Source organism: Mastacembelus armatus, chromosome 12, assembly GCF_900324485.2.
Source record: "Mastacembelus armatus chromosome 12, fMasArm1.2, whole genome shotgun sequence".
Classification (NCBI taxonomy): domain Eukaryota; kingdom Metazoa; phylum Chordata; class Actinopteri; order Synbranchiformes; family Mastacembelidae; genus Mastacembelus; species Mastacembelus armatus.
This window is the reverse complement of record NC_046644.1, coordinates 12,401,837-12,426,387: the sequence shown is the minus strand read 5'-3', so window position 1 is coordinate 12,426,387 and position 24,551 is coordinate 12,401,837. Positions and strand designations below refer to the sequence as shown.

The window sequence follows — 24,551 nt, the reverse complement described above, 5'->3', positions numbered from 1 at the left end:
TATTCAACAGCTATAGGCTCAGTCTCCAGTAGGATACTAGCTGTTTCATCATGGCGTTTAAGAGTTACAGTGACAGTAATAGGGCTATTGACTCTGTACCCACCCTTCTTCTGCACAAGACAACCCAGTGGCTTAAAGCACATTAAGAAGGCAAGAAAAGTCACAAATGAACTGTTGACAAAGCACATCTGTGAATCGAAAAGCCATTCCTGGTGAGTATCTCATGAATCTGAAGAGAGAATGCCATGAGAGTGGGCTATCTATCTATCTATCTATCTATCTATCTATCTATCTATCTATCTATCTATCTATCTATCTATCTATCTATCTATCTATCTATCCAGGAGTCCTGCATTAGATGGTCTGACCCCCACTGGGCCCTGATCTGGGCAGTGTGGACCCAGTCTTGGGTCCACACTGCAGCATCTTCTCCAAGGTGCTACAAAGTACCAGGAGCAACTGTGTGCAGGTCAAAGCACACACAAAGTGCTACAAATATCGATTAGATTTAGGTTTTGCTTTTGTTCACTTTATATAAAGTTTATTGGTAAATGAAAAACCATCAATGAAATTTATATTAAAAGCAACCCCTGTGTATTTGTTTGCTTGTTCCTTATCTCTTCAGTTCATAATGAACATTAGTGGTCTATATAAACCAACTGTGGGAGGCCTCTGGGTCTGAGTCTACTGAACAATTGGACAGTAAGTTAATTGGTCATTGTTTGCTGGATTTTCATTCTTAGGCCTAACTAACTGTTGACTACTAAATCAAATGTGTCATTATAATCATTTAAACCAGAAATACGTGCAGCCTGAGCGCTTATTGTTCCCAGATAAAACCATCAGCTGCGGCTGCCATATATTTCAGCCATGCATGCGCAGTTGGCTCTTGGTGGGTGGAGAGGACTTTTTTTGTTTATTTTCGTGGGCAGTTAACCAGCAAACATACAGTCATTAGTGTAAACGTTACATGCTCGTTGTTACTGTGCTAACCTGTGAGGAGGACAGATAAACGACAGATAATATGGTGTTGTACCAGTTCGTGAGCTAGTGTGAAGTTGATGAGTTTAGCTTTGGCTGTTAGCATAGGTGCTAGCAAGCTTAGCCTAATAACGTTAACGCCAGCTGGTCAAGTTAACGGTATTAAAACTACTCATTTATCATCGAGTACAACTTGGACTAACGCTGCTACGAGGGTAATTCGGTGTAAGTATCCACAGCAGTTTGTGTTTGGTTGTGTAGCTTTTTTGCTATGGGATATGTGCTAAACTAGCGTTAGCTAAGTAGCGCTAACATTTACGGTAAACCCATTGATAAGCTAACTGTTAGCTAACGCCTATTGAGCTGGGCAATGTTAGCTAGAGCTAGAGTCCATTAGTTTGAACAAATAGTCTTTACAGTATAAATTAAGTCACGTTAAATTATAGACTCGTGAGTCATTGTAAGAAATAATCAGTGTTTACAAAGTCTTGTACTTTCGGGGCTAACGTCAAGTATCTTCGTTTCGATATAACGTTAGTATTTCCATTGCAGACAATAAAAATAAAACACAGCTTTAAGTGCCACAAGTCTTTTTTTGTACTTAAGGTCAACATTAAGTTTCTCTGCATGAATACGAGCCTTAAGACTGCTGTTTTCCACTAAAAACCTACAAATAAAGGTGTTGTCATTAGTGGAAATGAAAAGACCCACACAACCTCAAGTATTTATTTATTCCTAGTTTCTTTTTTTAAGTTGTTTGAAAACCCACCTACTGTGACTTCTGGTTTTTGTGTTATTTACTGTCATCTTTAAGGAGTTAGCTAGATTGGTTTCAGAGAGGGCTGAACACAATAATCAGTTCTCTACCAACACCTGAAATTAGGTTATGCTGATACACAGATTGTACCTTGAGTGCTACATTATGTAACGCAATATGAAATGTTGGTTGGCATACCCATCTGAACTGAATTCATGTAACACTTATTTTTCCTTTTAGGCTGCTTATCGTAGGCTGCTTTGACAGTTATTTCCCTTCGTCATTTCTACTGGTAAAGGCATAGAGGATACAGCGGGAAAGCCTCCCTAAGGTTGAAACCTAAGGAGCAAGATGTCAATCACAAACACTCCCACAAGTAATGATGCCTGCCTAAGCATTGTGCATAGCCTGATGTGCCACAGGCAGGGAGGAGAGAGTGAAAGCTTTGCCAAGAGAGCTATTGAGAGTCTTGTCAAGAAGCTGAAGGAGAAGAAAGATGAGTTGGATTCCCTTATCACAGCCATTACTACAAATGGAGCACATCCTAGCAAGTGTGTAACCATACAGCGGACTTTGGATGGACGCCTACAGGTATAGTAGTAGATACACATTTAGTTTAGTGTTCCACTTGTAATTGTAAAAGAAAATTGCGAGTGATAACACAGAAATGCAGCTTGTCTCATTAGGTCTACCTCTCTGTGCTTTAGGTTGCGGGGCGTAAAGGTTTTCCCCATGTTGTCTATGCACGATTGTGGCGATGGCCTGATCTACACAAGAATGAATTAAAGCATGTGAAATACTGCCAATATGCCTTTGACCTGAAATGTGACAATGTCTGTGTTAATCCGTACCATTACGAGAGGGTTGTCTCTCCAGGCATTGGTAAGTAAGAATGACAGGTTTGATAGTTTTATCTCATTGTTACAGTTATCCATGGATATAAAATGCCAAAATGTGATGCTTTGTGAAGGTTCAAGTTAGTGTCTCTTTAACATGATTTTCCCTGTTTACATAAAGGATTTTTGTTGAAAAAAAGTACAATTCATGTTCCAATTCTTAGTGAGAATATAGACCTAGTACTACTGCATATGTACAGATAAAGTGATATATCTGTTCTTAATGTTTTCGCAGACTTATCAGGACTGACCCTTTCAAGTTCAGGTAAGCAGATGCCACAGTTTGAATATTTGCTTGTTGAAGATTTTTTGGATGTCCAGCAGTTTAAATCATCTTTCATCTCTTGCTAGGTCCACTCCTGGTAAAGGATGAGTATGATTATGACAACCAGCAGGCTCACTCCAGCTCTGAAAGTCACCTGCAAACCATCCAGCATCCACCGTCAAGGCCTGGTCCGCAGGAGACCTTCAGTAGCCCCGCTCTGCTTCCACCATCAGAGGGCAGCAGTTCAGCTCCAACTTCTGCATTCTCTACTATCAGCGCTGGACCCTCAAGTAAGACACTATACTGGTCTGAGTCTGCACATTTATGCAAAACATATGAAATATATATATTTTTTTTGTCAGAGTCTAAGTTTAAATTAAGCTGATTATGTCTAAAGTGCTTCAGAAGTTAAACGTGTCATATTAAGTCTTAAAGTCTTAAAACCTACTATTTTATGAAGGGCTACCTGCAAAATAGTTTGAAATGTTTTTTAGGCACAATTACTACTAATACATTTAACATTTATTTTGAGTATTTACCTTTGAGAATAGACCAACAGCACTGACTTCGAGTTTGTGTTTAGTAGTGCATCTGTTTTGGACTTATTTTTACAGACCCTACCCCCAGCTGGAGCAGGAACAACAGCTTCACCCCTGCGGTGCCTCAACACCAGAATGGGCATCTACAACATCATCCACCCATGCCTCACACAGGGCATTACTGTGAGTGGATGGAAATACTCAATTCTTTTTTTTTATGAAACTTTGACACCAAACCTGAAAACAAACACACAACCTTTCATGACAATTACAGATGTGAACATTTGTTTAATTCATGAGTGTTTCCCCTTTTTTCTTGTTAGTAGAATATTGTTACTTAGATTATCAGTGACTAGCTGTATAACATGATGAACCTGTGATACTCTCATATAGCAGCTTCAGGCTGTTCTGTTAAAGACATCGTTATCACTTTTTTTTGATGACACATCTTCTGTTTTAAGTGACTTTTATCAGATATAAAAATGAAGGTAGCTACACCAAAATGTAGAAGGTATAAAAAATCATTTATTCTAACACATCTTCTTAGGTTTATTAGATTAGAATAACACTTTATTGATCCTGTGGCTCTAAAATTATTATTGATTTATTCATTTATATGTTTATGAATATGACACAAAATCTATTACTAAGGTCAAAATTAAGATTTGCTATAGAAATTAAACATCACACTCTGCCTCTGACACTTGATAAATCTTATCACTTCAGTGTCATTAGTGTGTAATCACATGAACTGTTGTGGTTTGAGAATTTCCTGTCTGTAATTAACAGTGACATGTTCCTACAGGGCCTGTTGCCAGTGAAATTGCGTTCCAGCCTCCCATATCCAATCACCCTGGTGAGTATGCGGTTGCAAATAGAAGACAGTCCACATATCTACCTTTTGTATTTCATAAAAATGACTATAATCAGTGCAAAGAATTTGACCTCAGGTTGCTTTTTGGTTGGTTTCAGCTCCAGAATATTGGTGCTCGATTGCATACTTTGAGATGGATGTTCAGGTTGGGGAAACGTTTAAGGTGCCATCTACCTGTCCGATAGTGACTGTGGATGGATATGTGGATCCATCAGGAGGGGATCGCTTCTGCTTGGGCCAACTGAGCAATGTCCACAGGACAGAAAACATAGAGAGAGCCAGGTACTCTGCTACATGGCTATGTAGATATATATCATCCTATATTTCATTCAGTTCATATTTTAACATGTGCTTATGGGTACGACAAGCAATGCAAAATATTTATACTGTGCTTGTTTTTTTTTTTTTTAACCTTTCTTCCCATCCCTAGGCTCCACATTGGTAAAGGTGTGCAGCTGGAGTGCAAAGGTGAAGGAGATGTCTGGGTGCGCTGTTTAAGTGATCATGCAGTGTTTGTGCAGAGCTATTACCTGGATCGAGAGGCTGGACGTGCACCTGGAGATGCAGTTCATAAGATCTACCCCAGTGCTTACATCAAGGTGAGATACTGTGCACATATATTAAAAGGAGAAACACTCAGAGCAATCATTAAAAAACTCACCTTGCCGCTGAATGTATTTACATGCACACCAATAATAAGACTTTAATGTGAAGTGGAGCCATTATAAAAAAAGTAATTTGAATCTTAATACAGTTATACTTAGCGTTGCAATAACTGTAATCACAATACAATTTTGTGGTCATCTCATTTTTATAGTACATTTCAGCTATATATACATTATTCTAAGTTTGACCTGTTGACATAATATGGTTAAGTTAGCATTAAACCTTTGCAGTGTTATTAGGCAAGTCAAATGCTTGAGTGTTCATTTGATATCTTGGCTTGTTATCAGATGTAGCATTGTTCTTGTTCCTGGCAGGTGTTTGACTTGCGTCAGTGCCACAGGCAGATGCAGCAGCAGGCAGCAACAGCTCAGGCAGCAGCTGCGGCCCAGGCAGCAGCGGTGGCTGGGAACATTCCTGGACCTGGCTCTGTGGGAGGCATTGCTCCTGCCATCAGTGAGTGTTTTTACTGCTGTGCTGACGCTTCAGCAAGTGTATTATTATGATTGCTTCTCATCATTGCCCCTTGTAGGCATTCTGTGTCCAGGCTTATGTCAAGGACTTTATTATGGCGCTTGAATGCACAGCATTGTGAGAAAGAGTAGCATGAACAAAAGAAAACCAGCCAGTAGTGTCAGTAAATGAAAAAGAAAAAAGAGACAGGAAATGATGCATTTTCCTAATGGATAATGGCTATTCAGTCAACATAACTAAATTGGATTGGCTTCAGTCATTTGACTTTAGTCTGGCTTTAGGCAAGTTGGATTCTGCAACTGTACTAAGTAGTAAAATATATATATCAAGCCAGGTGTGGTACATATATTCAATATAAAATTACCAAGAATATTTTAAATGGAAAGGTGTGGCTGAAGGGCTGTATAAAGTCTAAAAGACCCAAGTTAAAAAAAAAAAAAAAAAAATTTCCCTTGCTCTAATTTCTCTTTATTAGACTTTGTCATTTATTTGACATAGTGAGATGTGTTTCAAAGTACTGACTGAACAGTTGCAACAAGACAACAACAACTAACAACTAAATGTTAGAATAATGGAGATTTAAGGAAACAGGAAAGTTTTGTCATTGTATAGCCACTAGAACACAAAACAGTGAGTGGGAGATGTGTGTGTATATTAGTAGTACTTATTCTGTATAGTTGTGTGTCTATATGTTTCAACTTTTACTACTTCTACTAAAGTAACCCTGCTAACATATGTCTTGGTTTGGCCTAAAGGGCCTCATCGATCTAAAAGTTTCTGCCTGTAATTCCCCTACAGGTTTGTCTGCTGCTGCAGGCATTGGGGTTGATGACCTGCGCAGGCTGTGCATCCTGCGGATGAGCTTTGTGAAGGGCTGGGGGCCTGACTACCCGCGGCAAAGCATCAAAGAGACGCCCTGCTGGATCGAGATCCATTTACACCGAGCTCTTCAGCTACTGGATGAAGTTCTGCACACTATGCCCATAGCTGACCCTCAACCTCTTGACTGATTTAGAAGAAATTAACTGTACAAAAAGAACAAAACGCACACATAAAAAAAAAAAATCGGACTTTATTTTTAGAAGATCACTTCACTTATAGGTCTGGAGCGCCGAAGGAGGACTGCTACCATAGGAATGTTTAGTAGGTTGTAGAAGTAGGAACAAGGACATAAAGGCCGACAGTATAGTCAAGTCCAGCTTTGTGAGCAGTGGTCAGTGTACTGAGCGAGACTCGGTGTGCTTTAAATAATTTACATGCCTGCGAATTCCAGACATGTAAATTCCAAACACCAGCTGGAGGAACATGTGAGTCAGTGAGTTGTGGCATACTGGGAATGTGTTACAACTCCTGCCAGGGACATGCACATACTAAAAGATTCAAGTATTGTGACTGTGTTCACTGATTGGAAGTGCATAACAACATGAAGTAAACAAAGCTGTGTCTCTCTCATGGTGCTGTACAAAACAAATGCATCATCACAAGAGAGTATAGGCCATTTTTATCCCAGTTTCTACATTTCTGTATTTAAGAGTAATGTGGAACCCCCATAACTGGTATACTTAATTTCTTTTCAACTATTTAGTGAGAGAGAAAACTACTTGGCCTAAAAACAGTCAAATTGAGGAAAACGTGGCGCTTGTGTTGGATACGTACCTGTAACCTACCCTGTCTGAACATATTGAATGTGATTTCAGTTGGAGTATACTGCTGGCCCAGTCCTCCTTGGTTGGCTCTCCAGTGATGACATGGCTTCATGTAAGTGGAGTTTTTTTCCTCCCTCACAGATCAGGACATTTGTTGTAATGTCACATTATTCAAAACTCCCGTTCTTGTAAAATAGTCTTAAATATTTTTCAATGCTGACAGTCCTTGTTTGATGTTGATTTATATACTTTTGAATAGTTGTTTTTAATGATGCAAAGAGTATTTGAAGAGCCCATTTTAGCAGACCTGGCTTCTCTGTCAACACCATAGAACTGCTCCATTATTCTGCTACTAGTCAAGCCTGTTAGAAGTGACGTTTCCACTGAAGTTTTCAAACCCAAAAGTTCATTGGAATTAGAAATATTTTCAAAAGTACCCATTATTATAATACATCTGCATAGTATGATTTCAAATTATCTAATTTTGTCATCAGATACCTACATAGTATCCATTAGCACTTTAATTTGCCCAAATATTTTGTCTTGTTTCAGTCTTGTGTGATTGCTTTTTTTTTTTTTTTTTTTTTTTTTTTTTAAATCTGTGTAATCTGCTAACATAGCCGGGAAGTATTTATTTTTTTTCTTGCTAATGATCTTAGTGAGATCCATGAAAATTTGGGTTCAATGTTATCTGCCCGAAATCTCAATGTAACCCGTTTTGAGTATTACGTGGATGACTCTTGATGTGACTTATTCTAGAGAACGGCGAAGTAAATAAGCAAAGCTTGAACTGTGTGAGAAGGAAGTGTAAGCCATACTGATACCAAATATACCCCATGAGCAGTGAAATGGGTAGAAAGTGACAGAAGTCATTTCAGTGTTACGTTGCTTGTAAAAGCTTGGTTTTAGTCATCAGCTGAATGATCTTAGCTTTTGCTCACCACTAGTCAAGCAATATTTTGGTATTTGGAGCGCTGTTTATCTATAGCTGTTGCAGTATTTTATACTCATTTTGGTACCTTTACAGTGCTGAACCACTCTTCATGATTGAAAATTATTTTTAAAAAAAAAAATCTGTAAAATTCACAGGAAATGCAAGATCATGCTCATCTTAATCTTTACATTTTATGTCATACATTATGAATACATAACTGAGTTTGAATGATATTGGTGTTTATATGTATGAATATGGTTGAATAAAATTTAATGGGCTACATCTATTGTAGAGTAATTTGATTAGTCTGAGCCAGAATTATGAGAAAAGCGATGTCTTTGAACAAGAAAACGTTTATTACTGCAAAGACAAGTCACAAATTTTAAGAAAACAACACTAAGAAGCTAGCCTGAGCTGAGATCTGAAATATTCAGAAAACCAAACTACATGTGTCCTTAATAGTTTCTATAGTCATCAGTACGACACACTAAATGATAATGTCTGTATAAATATAAAAGTCCCCCAAATTCTCCTCATTTTTTATGCAAAATGCACAATACAAATCACCCTACACGCATTGGTTTGTTTGCCAAATTGAGTCGATACAGTATATGAAGAAAACTTAACAGCACACAAAAAGAAAGTCACATGAAGTTTGTGTGTATATATTATCAGATACTATACATTATGCAGGAAAAAAAAAATAATCACAAAAGCACTTTAGCCAACATATATAAATGATAAAATGTTCACCAAAAGAACAAATCAAAAAAAAAAAATTAGGACACAAATAAATATACCCTTCCAGTTTGATATATACATAGTTTTGTCTAGGGTGAATCAAAAATAAAAACCTTTCCCAAATGCCACTGCCAAATGCTTGTGCTTGCATTAGAGCGTGCTACAGATGGCCACGACTCACTAGACTGTCAAATGGCACTTCAAAACATCCAAATACAAATCTCAAACAGTTCACAGCATTCAGGAAAAAAAAAATGACAAAAGAAATCACGATCATGAGAAAATAAGTCATAAGAGAGCATTTTACTTACAGTAACTCCTTGTTCATTAACCAGTTCTATACAATAAAAAGCTGTTTGCAGGTAATCTACCGTGCATATACTACTAAGTGTTTGTGTGTTGTGTCACATCCAGTAAATAATAAATAGTCCAGTCTGAGGACATGTTTCTATGCTTCCTCAGCAATGGTGTCTTCTCAGTGGCAGCACCTGTGCAATGAAATGTCTGCTCTGATAGCCTCTACCTGTAGCCCACCAGAGACCCACTAGTCACCCAGGACATCTAGTCTGGCCAGGGCAAAATTAAAGGCACTGGAGTCTGCTGTGGGTCAGTGAAGCTGCCACGCTGTCCAGGCGAAGAGGCATTTCTTAGCTTTTGCTCCTATGACAAGGAATAGCTTATGTTTTTTTTTGTTTTTTTGTTTTGTTTTGTTTTTTGTGTTTTTTTTTGTAAGTTTTCTGATCAGAAACAGGCTCTTTTGCAAACGTCTGTTACAAAAACAATCTTACTTCTCAATTTCAAAGACACTTGGAAATAAAGTACAATTATGTTGGCAGCAGTAACATTAGTCTAGTGTTAACCAGGCAGGCTTTGAGATGCAGAAAACAATCACTGTCTGGCACAAAAGTCTATATAAAAACAAATAGGGGAAAAAAAAAAAAACCCAAAACTGACATATACAGTTTCTAGCAGCACATGTTAGGCGTGCAAAACCAGAAAGCACTTACATATGATCCTAAAGCACACAATTAAGATAAAAAAAAAAGCCATTTTCACTTCAGGCACAAAATAATACCATAATAAGTTACCACATACGGTGTTATAGTTAATTTATATGACAAAGGAGCTGAAATTCATATAAAAATTAATTGTGAGAGAAGGGTTAAAATGCCATGAATATATCCTGCAAAACCTTCATTCCTCACCTGTACACACTGCTGAGATTTACAGCATATTTTAAAAATTGGAGTCATAGACAGAAACCTATCATTTCTGGGAGTGGGGTAATTTTCTCATTTTGCGTAGCTATTAAGTCAACACAGTTTTATGTGAGGCTCTCGCGAATGCTCTTAACTTGCAGTCGACAGTTTAGAAAGTTTATCGTGGGCACAGACATATAAACAAAATGCCCAAGGCCTTCAACTTCCTGCTACTCAGAGTTCATTGACTATTTCTTGCAGACTTTTCAAACAATGAGAAAGCCACAATTGTGTACAGTCAGTTCCTAGACATGATAAACCAGACATTTCAAGCTAGCAGGATCAGGGTAAGGCTACAGTAAGAGATGTGTATCGCAGATTTAATACGGAACATGTCTTTGGGGTTGACAGAATTTACTTTTCTGATTTTCCCGAAGTGTCTCGGGGGGGGGGGGGGTTGTGAGAGTCATGAGAGTCCACTCACCCAGTAACCTAAATGACACACATTTTCTCACCTTCCTTTACATGTTTTCTACACCAATTCCTCTAAAGAAATTGCTGAATAAGTAAGACAACCTACAAGGGCTGATTACAGCAAATGCAGTACCAAGCCTTTTTAACGCTTTACCAACCTACATACATAATGAAGAAAATAAAATGACAAAAACCTTCCCATCTGTACAGTATTTCTGCTCTTTGCAGTGGTAATAATTACTCATCAGTACCATTATAACATATGCATCTCAGCAAAAAACACAAACAGAATAAATATCAATAAATAAACATTTCTGCAGCGAGAAGGTAGAGACCAATTCAACAGCCATGAAAAATGAGAACAAAAAATATTTTAGCAAAAAAATCTTCCTGTTTTAGAGGATTAATCTCAATATTCTCCACAACAAAAAGGCTGAAACAGTTCAAGTATAGCTGTACTCTAATGAATCAGAAGTTAGTCCCCATGCCTTTCCCATTTCACAGTCTATGAACTAATTACAGAGGAGCTACCAAAGGAAACACATATAAACAATCAGATCACCCACATAAAAAGCAACAAATATTCATAGTGTGTCATCATTATATATACTATACATATATATATCTATATATCTATATATCTCTCTTTGAATATCAGAAAATATCTACTTTTGGTCCACTGTACAAAGATCATATTTAAACAGGGAACAAAGGATGAAGCATTTTATGAGCTAAAAACTGAAATGAAAATGTATCAGAGGTGAGAGAAAAGCACTGCAGATTTTCTCTGTCACGTTGAGATTTGTGCAGTACAGTGGTGTGTGTGTGCAATAAGGTTTGGTGACTGTGCTGCACGCGTCTAAGGGCTGGCACCACTGGTTTGAGGTAGGGTGACTGATGGATGTGTTCCAACACATACACATAAGCACGCAGACACACAGGCATATATACACATGCACATAAAAACACAGTGCAGACCGATGTGTCCACTGTCTCACACACACATACAAACATACACCACCCAATAACAAAGGCTAATGTGAGAGTAGGCCTCAGAGGGCAGAGCAAGGGCAGGAACAAGGCTAAAGACCATGATTGAGATAAGTAATAAGCTTTGTAGAGCTGATCCAGAGAAAACAGGTGTGTCTGTGCCTGCATCACTTCGTCTCAACACTGATGAGCCAGCCCAAATCCAGCCACAAGTCACCAGAAAGCCAAATGTGTGGCTGGGACAATGCAGAGGGGCTGTGGGCTCTCTACACCACACAGTCAGGACTACAAGGACAGCTGCATTTAAGGATAAGGCACTATGATAAAGCCGAGGTACATTAAATCCCTGACATTCCTTCTGCTCTGCAACATGGCACTGTGGGACGGGAAACAGCTCTCAGGTAGCCCAGATGGCTCACACTCAGCTTCCTCTTGGTGGTTGTTTTTGGTCCTTCCTGAACTCACGGTATTTCAGTTTGACAAAAACTACAAAACTAGGGGAACATGTCCAGAAAGTTTAAAAAAAAAACAAACTATCACATAAACCACACTACAGAGCATCTAAAATGAACAAAGGCAGCTAGTACTGAGAAAGTGGTTTTGTAAAGCCAGTCTTCTCAATCTCATTTTTTTTCATACAGGAGTAGCAGCACAGATTTTATTTATTTTTTTTTTTAGGGGTTTTCTTTTTCTCTGGCTAAAAACTGGTTATCAGCAGGTGGCTACCAAATAATTTTCAAACCAAACAGGCAAAACTGCCCCGTGATCCTTGTTTTAAATGTCTTAAATACAAAAAAAGTTATCCCTTTTTTTTTTTTTTTTTTTTAAAGCTACATACAATACTCAAAATGATTTTGTTCAGTCAAAATCTATCACCAGTTGGAATGCAAGTTGACATAAATCATACTAAAATTAGGAGGGATAACTGCAACTTCAAACATAACACAATGATAGCACCATGAGTTTTGGGTAATACCAATTAAAATAAAACTATGTACAATAAGCAAAGTCAATCAGTGACTTTGCTCCACTGGGACTAGTGACGTGGATTTGAGCTTTGAGACATCAGTAATGTGGAGGAGTTAAGTTTTCTGTTAAGGTAAAACCCTTTTGAGTTAAGTCATGCTTAACCAGGAAACATCATCTAATGGTTCATATTAGTCCTTCTCCTCCAGGGTCCTTCCACCAGCTGCCACATTGTGATATAGCACAGACTAATGGGATGAAACCACATCCAGAATCTAGGCAGTGAGACACAGACAGTGCATCTTGGCCAGAGTATAACCTTTCCACACTTCTCCAGGCTGGATAGCGTGAGGAGAGTGTGTCCACACAAGTGCAGAGACAATGCGTGAAATAGATGGAGACATCTAGACTTACAGAGAAAAAGATATGTGGAGAACGAGACAGCAGAAATAGGCCAGACAGGGTCAACCTTGGCCTCAGACCCTCAGACGGAGGCGTAGGTGTTGCCTGTGGCGCTGCAGTGGCGAATGGTGGGAGTACCAGCTGAGGGGGTGAGGATGTGCTCGCTGTGGTCCTGCGGGGGCTGGGGCAGTGAGTGAAGGACACCTGGCTGCATGACACCCACCACGGGGTGGGACCCATCCTCTAGGGCCCCAACTTGGATCACTTGGATCACCTCATGCTCTGACTTCTCGCGCTTGGCAAGAGGTTCACCGGACTCCTCTGTGTCCTCTTCTAAGTCACTGTCCATCCCACTCGTTTCATCTAGAGAAGAGAAAGCAACACAGCATAAAACACTGGAGAAAATGCAAAAAAGTCTTTTGGTGTGTTAACTGTTCAGTAATGTCTACCCAGTCATTTTATAATCTTGTGCTGGTTCTAAAAGAATTTACATTCAGTAGATCTGTGTTACATTTGACTAATTAGGCCAAAAAAACACTCTCAGCTAATTAACTGCATATTCAACTGACTGTATATATTAATCTTTTGAATTACAGTCATGGTCATTGCTAAGCAGTCAGACTGGTTAGCAAGAATAAAATCTTTTTTCTGGATCTGGTCACTAGGCTGTTGTGCTTTGTACATTTTGCCACATACCTTTATCAATGTTACTGAGGGAAAGGGTGTTGAGGTTGTCGAACTGAAAACAGAAACACATCACATTTAGTTTGTTCTAAATCTAAATGAGCTAAATTGTAATTTGATCAAATCTCCTGGTAAAGATTAAATCAGTTTTAAACTTGATATACAGTGTACATATCATACACTGAGAGGGGGAAAAAACCCCCCAAAACAAACAAACAAAAAAAAAAACAAAACAAAAAACGAGTCACAGTTTTACCTCCCCCATGACACCAATGGGTGTCTCCCCAGTAGCTTGGGCCACGCGATGCTCCACTAGGTAAAACATGTACTCATCATACAGCAGGCGAATCAGGTGGAAGGAACCAAAGCTGGCAGCACTGCGTAGGGTCAGGTCCCTGATCACCATAGAACTGCAGAGACATGACAAAAAAAAAAAAAACAATTAAGTGAATTGTCTCATAAAGAGACTAAACATTCTCAGATGTGCCTCATTATGGTTATTCTGCTGCAGACCTGTAGAAGGACCATTTGAGCAGAAATTGTCGAGCAGCCCTGGGGAAGCTGGGCCTGTGCTCGTAGGGCTTGAGCACCTGTGTGACCACATTGTCCAGCCAGGCTGCCCATTGCTCTAGAGAGCTTTGCTGCTGTAGTGTGGCCTTGAAGTCCTGCTCCAAGTGCTGAACCACTCCCTCCTCACACTGGCATACCCATGATGCCTGCTCCTATACAACAACATTAAAAAATGGAGGTTAACACTTAACTGAATTTTCTTTTGGTATGATGCATTATCAAGAAGGTATTCATAGTACGCATAACAAAAGCAACGGTGCTGAATAATCAAGCACACAGAGCTGTTCTGACCTGTACGTTGGCAAAATCAACACGGTTGAGATCACTCAGCATCTGGTTGATCTGTGATGTATTTTGCAACACAGCACGTGCCGCCTGAGCCAGGTGGTTCAGAGATGTGTATCTGCGCAGAGTTTGCGCAAAGGCACTAACAGCGGCAATCTATTTATCAAAAAAACAAAAAAAAAACAAACAAAAAAAACACACAAAAGCTCTCAAAAACTTTCAAAAGTGAGACAATGAGGGCAGAAGTCACAAAATATATGTATTTAAAATTGTACACTGTAAAAGCAGTAATGTGAATTTTGTGTAGCATTTCCACAATGATGGACTTTGAATTTCTTTATAATGCACCTTGGTCTGGACCATTCTCTGAGGAATGGCATTCATGGCATTATTGAGCCAGCCTTCCAGACTTTTGGCAAAGTTGCGAATGGCTTGAGTCAAGGCACCTGAAAAACAAAAACATCAACACCAAGTTAATTATGACTTGCAAGCCACACAGTACAGAAGTAAACATGAAAGGTGTCTGAGTGTGCTCACTGGGAATGGGTCTCAGGACATCAGGAATAAGGATCTCCACAAGGGCCTGGTACATTAGATGGTCACAGGTGCTCATCCATTTGAGAACAGCCTCGTTTCTGCACAGCGCTAACAGCTGCGATCGGGGGAGCCGTGCTTCAATCTCACTAATGCTGCTGTACAAAACGCAAAAAAAAAAAAAAAAAAAAAAAATAAAAAAAAAATCGAAATTTGTTCTGTCATCTCATTTCACTTCCATTATAGTACATTAAAGGATTTTAATCAAGGCTTTGCTCACATTACAGGGCTTATTGATCAATTCCAATTTGTTTGTCAGATCTGATGACCAGACATGCTCCATGTTGCACTGTCACAGATCGGATATGAAACTCATAGGACCACATATGAGAGAGGAAAAAAAAAAAAATACAATCTAACTTTGTGTGTTTATACTTCTATAGAAAGCCCAGATCTGAGCCACGTAGAGGAAAAAAAGTGATTTAGCCCACTCCAGCAGGTAATGTGAACGTAGCCAAAGAATAGTCACTTTTCATGACCATGACCCCACCTGTTCTCTGTTACAGTTGCACCCTCTACCGAGTCAGGGGGTGAATAACGCCAGAATGTCTGCCACAGCTTCTCAATTAGACTGAACTGTAGGTTCACAACCACATCTAAGATTGCCTGAAACAAACCAGAGAATGAAAAAAAAAAAAAAAAAAAAAGAGTAAAATGTTTTCACTCCACTACTTTTTAAAATATGAAGGAACGGACCCTTTAGAAACCATTGACAGTGATGGCAGTGGATTATCCATAAGTACCAGAACATTGGTACAACCTCTATGACCTAGTTTTCTAAATATTAGTACAGTTGTGACTAAAAACCTCAAAAGGTGAAGAGAAAATTCTGCTCCAAAATGCCAGTAGCTGGCATGTATGCATCTCTCTGTTATTGCAAACACGATAAATACGACCTTTCCCAAAGTATTCACAATCTGAACCTAGCCAAGTTTAAATGTGTGTTATTTTTTCTGATTTTTTTAAAACTTTTTATATTTTTAGTCTTACCACCAAATAATTTTAAAAGATTTAAGTAGTTGTGAAACAGCTAGTCCAAGCAGATCGAGAAGAAAATCACAATAGGTGCATATTAATGACATTGTATTAATGAATACTGAAGGGAATTTCTTTGCTTTCCTTAAATAAGGAAGAGGAGGCTAACTGCTGCTCCCACTGTGAACTGCTCTGCCAAAATCAGCTGTGTGTGACTTTGCTGGGAAAATGAAAACAATGCACTTTATCTAACCTCACAGTGCTCTCTATAAAGGGACTGGAGAGCTTTCACATCCTCTGGACTGATGTTCTCTGTATTGCTCTGTCCCAGGTCCAGCTCTATAAAGTCAGGGAGTGCCCGTGATGCATCTGTTGGAAGGAATATTAAAAAAAAAAAAAAAAAAGTTTAAATGACCACAAAATAATCTGACAAACATAATTATAGAGCAGTCGGTACATTTCACATGTTTTTGGTTTTACAGCCACTCAGATAAAATGAAAAGCTGATGACCTAGGAACTGCTGGTGGTGCTGGCTCTGTGCAATGACAGACTGCTCTGCTGCACCAGGATGGTGCTGGCCTCCACCTGAGTAATTCTCCCCAGAGCTGCCATCAAACTTCTGCACCGGCTTGAACCTGAAATCACATGGCTCACCTCACTATCTATAAAAACTGTGAAGTATTGCATGTCTATATGCATGTGTAGCTCCATGTGTACCTCTGTTTCTGCTGAACAGGTTGCTGTCTGAGAGCCATATACTGCATGTCCTCTTGAAGTCTATTGAGTGGGGAATCTGGTTTTACACGTATACCATAGTAATGATATTTGGAGTTCCCTCTGCAAGACAAAACCACGAGTGAATACATAATACAAGTGTCAAAATGAGTTGAACAGAAGAGGTCACATGGATGAAAAATAGTTTCAACAGGAAAAAGGTAAAAAAGATAACCTTGTTCCAAGGCGCCTCGTACGGAGTCCCATGAAGATGGAGCGGATGAGTTTGCCAAAAGAGGCTGCATTTACAGGGTCCAATTTCTGCTCCTGGCAATGGCGCAGATAATGATTGTAGAGGGTGGATCGTGGTAGACTTACGCCCTCTGCTGTCTCATAATTGTCCAACAGCCATTGGAGCTAGAAGGGAACACATGCTGTTATAGGCAAAATTCACACACTGGTCCCTGCAAACTGCCTGGAAAGAACTCCAAACATGCAGTAAACTGCCACAGCTCTGCAAAAGCCTTTCTATAGCAGCCAGTGAATTTAAAGCAACAGTAACAAATAAATTTAGCAACAAAAACAGCAAGCTGCCGCACCCTCAAACTCAAAATGTATAGAGCTGAGAGAGCTAAAGCAGCAAGAAAGTGAGTTTAGCAAAAGTCAAGGTGAGGCGAGGGCAAGCAACTTACATGGCTGTTGAGCAGTGAGCTTCTCTGACTGGATAAACCCTCAGATTTTTGGAGCGTCTCAATCGCCATTTCAATCTGATGAACCACGAAGCACAGGACAACAAAACATAAGAGGAAGAAAAAAAAAAGGGGGTGGTGGGAAGCAAGAAAAATAAAGAGTTACACATTGCTGGCCACTAGCAAAAATAAAGGGAATCTACAAAATATCTCAAAGCAAGCACCACTAAACCCAAGCAGAACAGGGCTACCTGGCATTACAGAAAAGTCAGTGCCTAGTTGAGAAACCAGGATAGAGGCTCAACATGATCAACTAAGTGCATCAGTTGTGGATAGCTGACAGACACACAACCCATCCAGATTCCACCAGCACAGATCTACTTACACCAACTATCATGTACAGAGAAAAAGCCAGACAAAAAAAGACTAGGGCAGTGTGCCAAGATAATTCAGCATGCTCAACATGTCAACCTCAAGAGTTATGGTGACAGGTTGTTTCATGCTTCATGGGGAGAGGTTTAGGTCTAATTGAGTGCTGGCATTCTCACAAAGAGCCTAATGCCCAACAAAAACACACTGTGGTATAATGTAATATCAAAGAAACAACATACTATAAAAAAGTCAATACTCTGACTGTTTCTGAAAAATGCAAAATGATGTGAGGACTGGTTGAATCTGCAAATCTATGTTTCTCCAGAAGCACATTCCACTGCTGTTCTACCTTCCTTAACACACCTGTCTTTCAGGTTTTTAGCTCCTCCTGCTTTACACAACAGAGTGGGAATAACGGACAGATGAAATGAGGGATGGAAACAAAGCTCTGCATTACGAGAACATTAAATATTAAGGGTTACAATGTGATCATTGCTGGCAGTAGTTAGATCACTACAGAGAGTCAGGACCAGCCTACGCAGTGCACCACATACAACAGCAAAGGATCATCACCAGAGTTAAAACACACCATAGGATATCATGAAGGAGATGCAAACAAAAGTTGTTTCCATATGTAATGAGACATAACACGTGTACTGTAATTTTGCATACATGATACAAATATTGAGTTTAAATATAGAACTCTACTAAACAGATTTGCATCCTATATTTTTGATCATGGTAGTGGCAGAAACAGAACTGGAAGAGTGACAGCAAACTAATTGCTCTGTTGAGCTAAACAGGAAAGAGGTAGAAGTTACAACAATGTATACTACATACACTAGTATTAACACAGAAAAGCAGGCAGCCAAAGGCAGGCGAGGGACCCAATCAGCGGGTGCTATGCACTTACAGTAGCTGGGGAGGCTCGTGCAGTCTGGGTGGCAGGGTGGGGTCCAGCATTGTCCATGAGGTAAGCCCCGGAACTGCTGCTGATTACCTGACCCCCTGCCAGACCCATGCTCATTCCTCCATTGCCCGCTCCACCATTGTTGGTCATGCCATGGGATGTCACCACAGTGGACACTTGTGATGAACTGCCCTGTGTGTCAAAATAGCTCCCTCCACTGTTCTGGCTATACAGCTGTGGCTCTGAGTATGAGTAGGTTCTTCTGTTCAGAAGAGAGGTTAGCAGTCAGTGAATATGCCCGAAACCAAATATGAAATAGAGAAAAAACAGAGCCTAAATGATGAAGCAGTTTTATTGAAGCTTTCAAATAGACTGTTATTTTTCCTTTTATTCACATAAAGGTCCAAATGTGTCTTCTTTATTATACATGGTGAAAATTATATAGTACAAGTACACATTATTGTTTCTGTAGGAACAGTGAAATACTGTCAACAATAATTATAATTAGAGCAATCCAATAATGTTTAAGTTCAAAATGTCATATTTTCTATTTATCAAATACTGATAGACTTAGTATCAACACTAAATATACAGTTACTTCTGGTCATGCTCAGGTGACTGAAATCAATCTGCACAACCCTCAGGAGAAAAAAAAAACCCCACCAACATCATGTGCTTCTGACATGAATGATGGCGTGAAGAGACTTAAGAGGAGAGAGAACAGGCTGCAGAGACGTAGCGCTAATATTTGTTGAGCAGTGTAAGAGCAGAGCTGGTAGTAGACTGACTTACATGTTGCCATTAGTGTAGACACCACTGTTTTCCTCCACATACTGCACTTGTGCTGGGTAAACATGCTGAACCTGCTGAACAGTCTGGGCCTGGAAAAAAAATTATATGAGTTACAGATAAATTATTCAATTGATTAAACTTGCATGTGAGAAAAAAATGAGAAAAAGAGACACACATGAACGTACTGAATGCAGACTTGTGCAGGAACATTAAAACACAAATGCAGATACAGAGGCATGGGGGATGTACCTGTTGCTGGACAGGCACCTGCTGGGTGGAGCCCGTAGGCTGGACAGGCACAGTGGTCTGTAGAGGGACAGTGGAGGTGGAGTCAGCGCCTGCTTCAGGGGTCTGCATGGCGCCTAAATAAGACAAAGAAAACAACATTTACTGTAGATAGATCATATTTATGGTCACTGACAACCAATGACTCTTTCAACCTACTGGTCTAACTGGTACTGCAACTTTTTAAGAACAACATAATAATCTTAATGCATCATTGAGGCAGCACTCATGTGACATCAAAGACCAATAGCCTAACTCACTCGATGTGCAAATGGACTAAAACAGGTTTGGATTTGTTGTTGAAAAAAAGAATTGAATTTATAGTAGGCCTTGGACCACAGATATTTTTCTTATTTCACAACTGGTGAAAGAGTTATAAAAGCAGTGACATCAAGTATAAACATGCATGTAATACTAAATAGACATATTCACCATAGTACATGGCAAAAGCTTTGTATAGATGAAAATGCAGACAGTAATTATCATCATGATTTGGTTAGCACAGGGCATAAAATATGTCTAAATGAGATACTAATCTAGGCATAATAGAAAACATGAGGTTTCATCACAGAGCCTTGTCTCTTTTACCCAGATCAATGCCACTAAAGCTGCTCTAGAGCAATTCTACCCAAACACCTGTTTCTGCCTTGTGGTACTCAATGTACTGAGAGCCTCATGCATCAGTGACACATGGTCGTGTCTCCATGTTCACAGCCATAAAACAAGTTAATATTTAACAAACTCCAAATAGATGCTGGTTCTCGTTGCTCTGTCTGTCCCCACGTTTATAGGTTTAATGTTACTTCAGGATGGAAATCCTGGATCAGTGCTAAGAAAAGGCACTAAGAACTATGACAAATTATGTCATTTTTAGATGTCTTTACCAGATTGCATTATTGCTTCTAATAAAAGAGTCACATTACGCACGAAGACCACAGTCTATGAGCTAATCAAGGCTAAAGTGAACTATGTTGAAGACAAAGAAAAGAGTGAGAAGCATAACCTGTGTTTGTGAGTTAATAATAGTATGGGTACCATAACCGATTCCTTCCAGGAGAAGACTACCTCCTCCCCATCACAGTTTCCATGAACAGGCCTCTCTTGGTTAATTAAGCTAGGTCTCCTAACAGCTTCGAATCTCTCCAGGGACAGCCTGCTCCTTCCCTTTATCTTCAATATCCTACTGGCCTTTTTCTTGTGATGAAGGCTATCACTTTATTCATGTTGGGGTGACTAACCTCAAAGCTGGATTACAAAGCAGAGTCAATCTTTCCCGGTGCACTGAGAGTGTGAGGAATAGTAAAGCAGCAGGAACATTTTTCTTTAAACATACAGGAGAATTGAGATTCATTAACGCAAAGCCGTCTGCTTTCAGCATGACTATTTTGAACACCTTGGGGAAGGGTATATGTGTATATACTATCACTGTCAGACATGTCTACAGGCTGTTGGCTAGACAGGCTGCATTCTGGCTGGTGGAAAAATAAACTACTATCCACAGAGGCAAATATTTATATTCTGCGATTTTTTTTTTTTTCAAGACACAAATCAACAATGAAAAATCGCAAAAAATAACAACCTGATTACACACGATTGACACAGTAAACACTATATCTCAATTTTTTTTAAAAAAGGGACTAAAGCAGAGAATGTAGACATATATTCCATAGTGCAGTTCGAAAGTAGAAGTACATGGCCCCAACTGAGTCTACCTAATCGAGGAAAAGAGACCCTGCATCACAACACACTCTTGCTGCCTCACTCCAACCCCCTCCACAAACACACACACACACACACACACACGCACACACATATATATAGACTATATATACACACTAACACACCTCCTGCCTCACCATTCAGGCACTCCCTTGTGGCCCACTTAAATGCTGTGCTCCACTGAGCAAGTGCAAGCCCTACAAAGACACAGAGGAACAAAAGCCACCAAGGAGGGCAACATTTTGCCCTGCGTTTTCTCTCCTCAATTCCTCTTGCTAACATTACGACATGAGTCCAATGTTCACTGTTGCAACTACCAGAAAATTCACTAAACCATCATCGGCCTCTCTCATGTACAATAAAGATGAGGACTGATGCACCAAGTACAGGTGTTAGAGCTGGTGAAAAGAAGTACGCTATACAAAAAAAAACTCTCCCTTTCACACAGATAAAAGTATATAATAACCAAAGGCAAGACAGGATCATGATCAGGTGGTAGTTCAGTAGGAAAACAGATGGAGGGAAATGCAACTATGAGCTGATGTTGGGGGAGGTGTGCAAAGTACTGTGTTTGTTTAGGAGTTGGGTTTTCAGATTTATTATAGAGTAAACTCAAGAGTGACTTATATTTGTAAAGATTGTTGACATCAAAAACACTACATAAATATATAAGTACTACTGCTAGCAGTGCCAAAATATCCCAGCATTTAAATTGATTTTATGTCATGACCAACCAATGTCATGTGCCAAAATTATCTGAAACATAACACAAACACATATTACCAAAGTGAGTCTACATGTACATTGTCCATCCTAATTGCCAGATGTGAGTTTAAGAAAGAAAAAACAAGGACATTTAAGTCTGTTCTTTCATCAACAATATACATTATTTCTGGCAAGGTGGGCAAAACAACAAATCAAACATCCCATATGCTGCTAAGCCATGAAAATGGATGAGTGAATAATTGAATTAATCAGCCCCTCTTTAAGTGATTGGAAATGCAACAGGATCCCAGCAGCAGGTGGCTCGGTACTATTTCTGCCCTACTGGACTACAGGTAAGTGGTAACATGATCTGATAACTAGCAGTTTCCAACATCCTGTTTAGTGTGTGTGCGCATGTTTTGGGAGGGATGTCTGTGCATGACCTATTTTGGATTGCATATGACCCCAGATCAATACGTTTACATTATTTGGAGCTTTTGCCTTCAAAATGTGGAAAAACGGCACTATTAGATAAGAGTAGATGGCCAGGACTCCCTGCAGTACTACAAATACACCTGTCCTCCATTCACCCCTGCACACACACAAACACAAACACATACACCTGTTCTCTCCCCAAATGGGAATCAGAGGTCACAGATGCAGATGAGACTCTATGGACCCAGGAATAATTATGATGCAACATTAAGAAACCAAGGCTCCACTATATGAACTACCCATAGGATTAAGGAATCCTAAAATACAAGTTTACAATTCTGTGGTAAGGAAAAGAAATGTTTGATAGGAAATAAACATGACTGAATGTTGGGACCCAATTGAAGTGAACCTATAATCAATCTGGCACAATATTAAGCTGTTAACTAACCACTAGGCATCTTTCCTCTGTACAGTGTCATGCTGGATTGAATATAACAGTTACTCCTTCCTCTTGCTTTCTTGCGCAGCCAGGGAAATACACGCACAGCTATAAAGAAAAAGATACAAAATATAATCTTCTAACTGTTAGTCTTTAATTCTGGGCTATACTTGTATTTCAAAACGGATGGCTAAAGTGTGACGCTCATAAGCCCAGTTACAGATTGTGCAATGCATATAATAACAAAACGAGTCGGGATAAACAGGGTAGTAACTTAACATTAAGGTGTTATTTTAATGTTAATCGGGCCTGTGCTTCTTCGTGAAAACAAACTATTGCAAAACTTGTGTTATCAGACAGCTTATCGTTGCCATCTGATGCCACAAAGAAGGGAAAAGCTAGCGAAGCCTTCTTGCTCCCTAAGACAAAAGGGAAAGTAAAGGCTTAGCTATTGTCAGTAGCAGTTAGTGTATGAAAAGCTAGCTCACAGCATTGATCGACGTATTTCATTTTATATGACCAACAAGGTTTGACTCACCCGAAACACAAACTTGCAATATCAGAGAAACATTAGCCTAAAAACGAGACACCAACAGGCATTGTAAGAAGGCAACGCTGGCGTTAGCAACCTAGCAACAACAGACACCTGCTCCTGCTCCAGCTGACCAGCTAGCATGGGTGACTAGCCGAGACCTATGCTACCACACAGCGTGGCAAGTTTAAACAAATAGGGCCACGCAAATAAACTGCTTTTCTTACAAACTGGCAACATTTGGGTAAGTTCTGGCCCCGGGGCACCATATGAGAAGACGGAGCTAGCTCCTGGTGGCGAGCAGGACCTTTCACAGCTGTGAGTATCTACAGGCAGCGTTAGCAAGCAGGCTAACACGTTACAAAGAAACACCCTCGCTAGCAAACTACCCCAGCTATTCACCGAGGCTTCATTCAGCTGCAGACAGAACACACAGCAAAGCATTCACATCACACTGAACCACGAAGCCAGAAAGCCCCGAAAGAGAGTAAAAACAGCAGTCAAACCTGAGCTGTGGACTGGTTGATGAAGATGAGGATGGTGGAGGAGGTGGTAATGATGGAGCGAGAGGTTGTTGTTGGTGGGTTACAGTCGCCAGGACTACGGTGACTATGGCGCTGCCTCACTGGGCAACAGTTGCTATAAAACTCACCGGGAGCGCGCAACCTTACCAAGCAGGTGGGAGGAGATTAAGACTCACTTAGTACAATCGCATTGAATACAATCTTCAAATCACAACGAAATATATTAATGAGTGTACTGAGAATATGTTACCAGGCTGGCATTTACACCACGGCCCGTGCGTTAATCTGATTTATTTGGAGACTTTAAATACCCCAAGTATTATTAACATGTTTAATGATGTTGAAATAAAAACAAAAAAATTGTTTCAGTGTTGCATTTAGGTGTAACGACGACGCCCCGCATGCTTCTCTGAATGATACAAGTCAGCAGAATACTGTAGGCGTTTGATGCCTCTCAGCCAATGGCTCTTAGTGTCATAAAACCTCATCATGATCTTTGGCCTTTTGCATTAATGAATTTTGCCA

General features: G+C 39.7%; 2 protein-coding genes across 7 annotated transcripts; one reads left to right on the top strand and one right to left on the bottom strand.

Moving 5' to 3' along the window:
• The first annotated feature begins 858 nt into the window (after positions 1-858).
• Positions 859-8,714, top strand: smad4a (SMAD family member 4a). 2 transcript variants are annotated; one of them, XR_003295013.2, is made up of 12 exons: positions 859-1,206; positions 1,979-2,329; positions 2,446-2,620; positions 2,870-2,899; positions 2,986-3,189; positions 3,514-3,621; positions 4,244-4,294; positions 4,411-4,594; positions 4,743-4,911; positions 5,293-5,431; positions 6,248-7,207; positions 7,427-8,714. XR_003295013.2 is itself a non-coding variant. In XM_026296775.2 (11 exons), exons 2-11 carry the CDS (start codon positions 2,090-2,092, stop codon positions 6,457-6,459), a joined length of 1,512 nt encoding a protein of 503 aa, XP_026152560.1. In that variant the 5' UTR covers positions 859-1,206; positions 1,979-2,089; the 3' UTR covers positions 6,460-8,714. The 2 variants fall into 2 exon arrangements, 1 of the variants encoding a protein (XP_026152560.1); XM_026296775.2 differs by having other exon boundaries at positions 6,248-8,714.
• A 1,673-nt stretch (positions 8,715-10,387) lies between these two features.
• On the bottom strand, positions 10,388-24,235 carry rfx3 (regulatory factor X, 3 (influences HLA class II expression)). Of its 5 annotated transcripts, none has more exons than XM_026296773.2 (17): positions 24,009-24,235; positions 19,637-19,749; positions 19,388-19,476; positions 18,599-18,854; positions 17,317-17,391; positions 16,860-17,041; positions 16,628-16,747; positions 16,421-16,545; positions 16,163-16,278; positions 15,425-15,540; positions 14,878-15,032; positions 14,689-14,786; positions 14,347-14,496; positions 13,999-14,207; positions 13,742-13,895; positions 13,498-13,540; positions 10,388-13,164 (listed from the first exon to the last, which is right to left on the bottom strand). In XM_026296773.2, the coding sequence occupies exons 2-17, from the start codon at positions 19,742-19,744 to the stop codon at positions 12,884-12,886; spliced, it is 2,277 nt and encodes a 758-aa protein (XP_026152558.1). In that variant the 5' UTR covers positions 19,745-19,749; positions 24,009-24,235; the 3' UTR covers positions 10,388-12,883. The 5 variants fall into 5 exon arrangements, with proteins under 5 accessions (XP_026152558.1, XP_026152557.1, XP_026152555.1 ...); XM_026296772.2 differs by having other exon boundaries at positions 14,878-15,029; positions 18,599-18,857; positions 24,009-24,234; XM_026296770.2 differs by having other exon boundaries at positions 18,599-18,857; positions 24,009-24,233.
• Between the last annotated feature and the right edge of the window lie 316 nt (positions 24,236-24,551).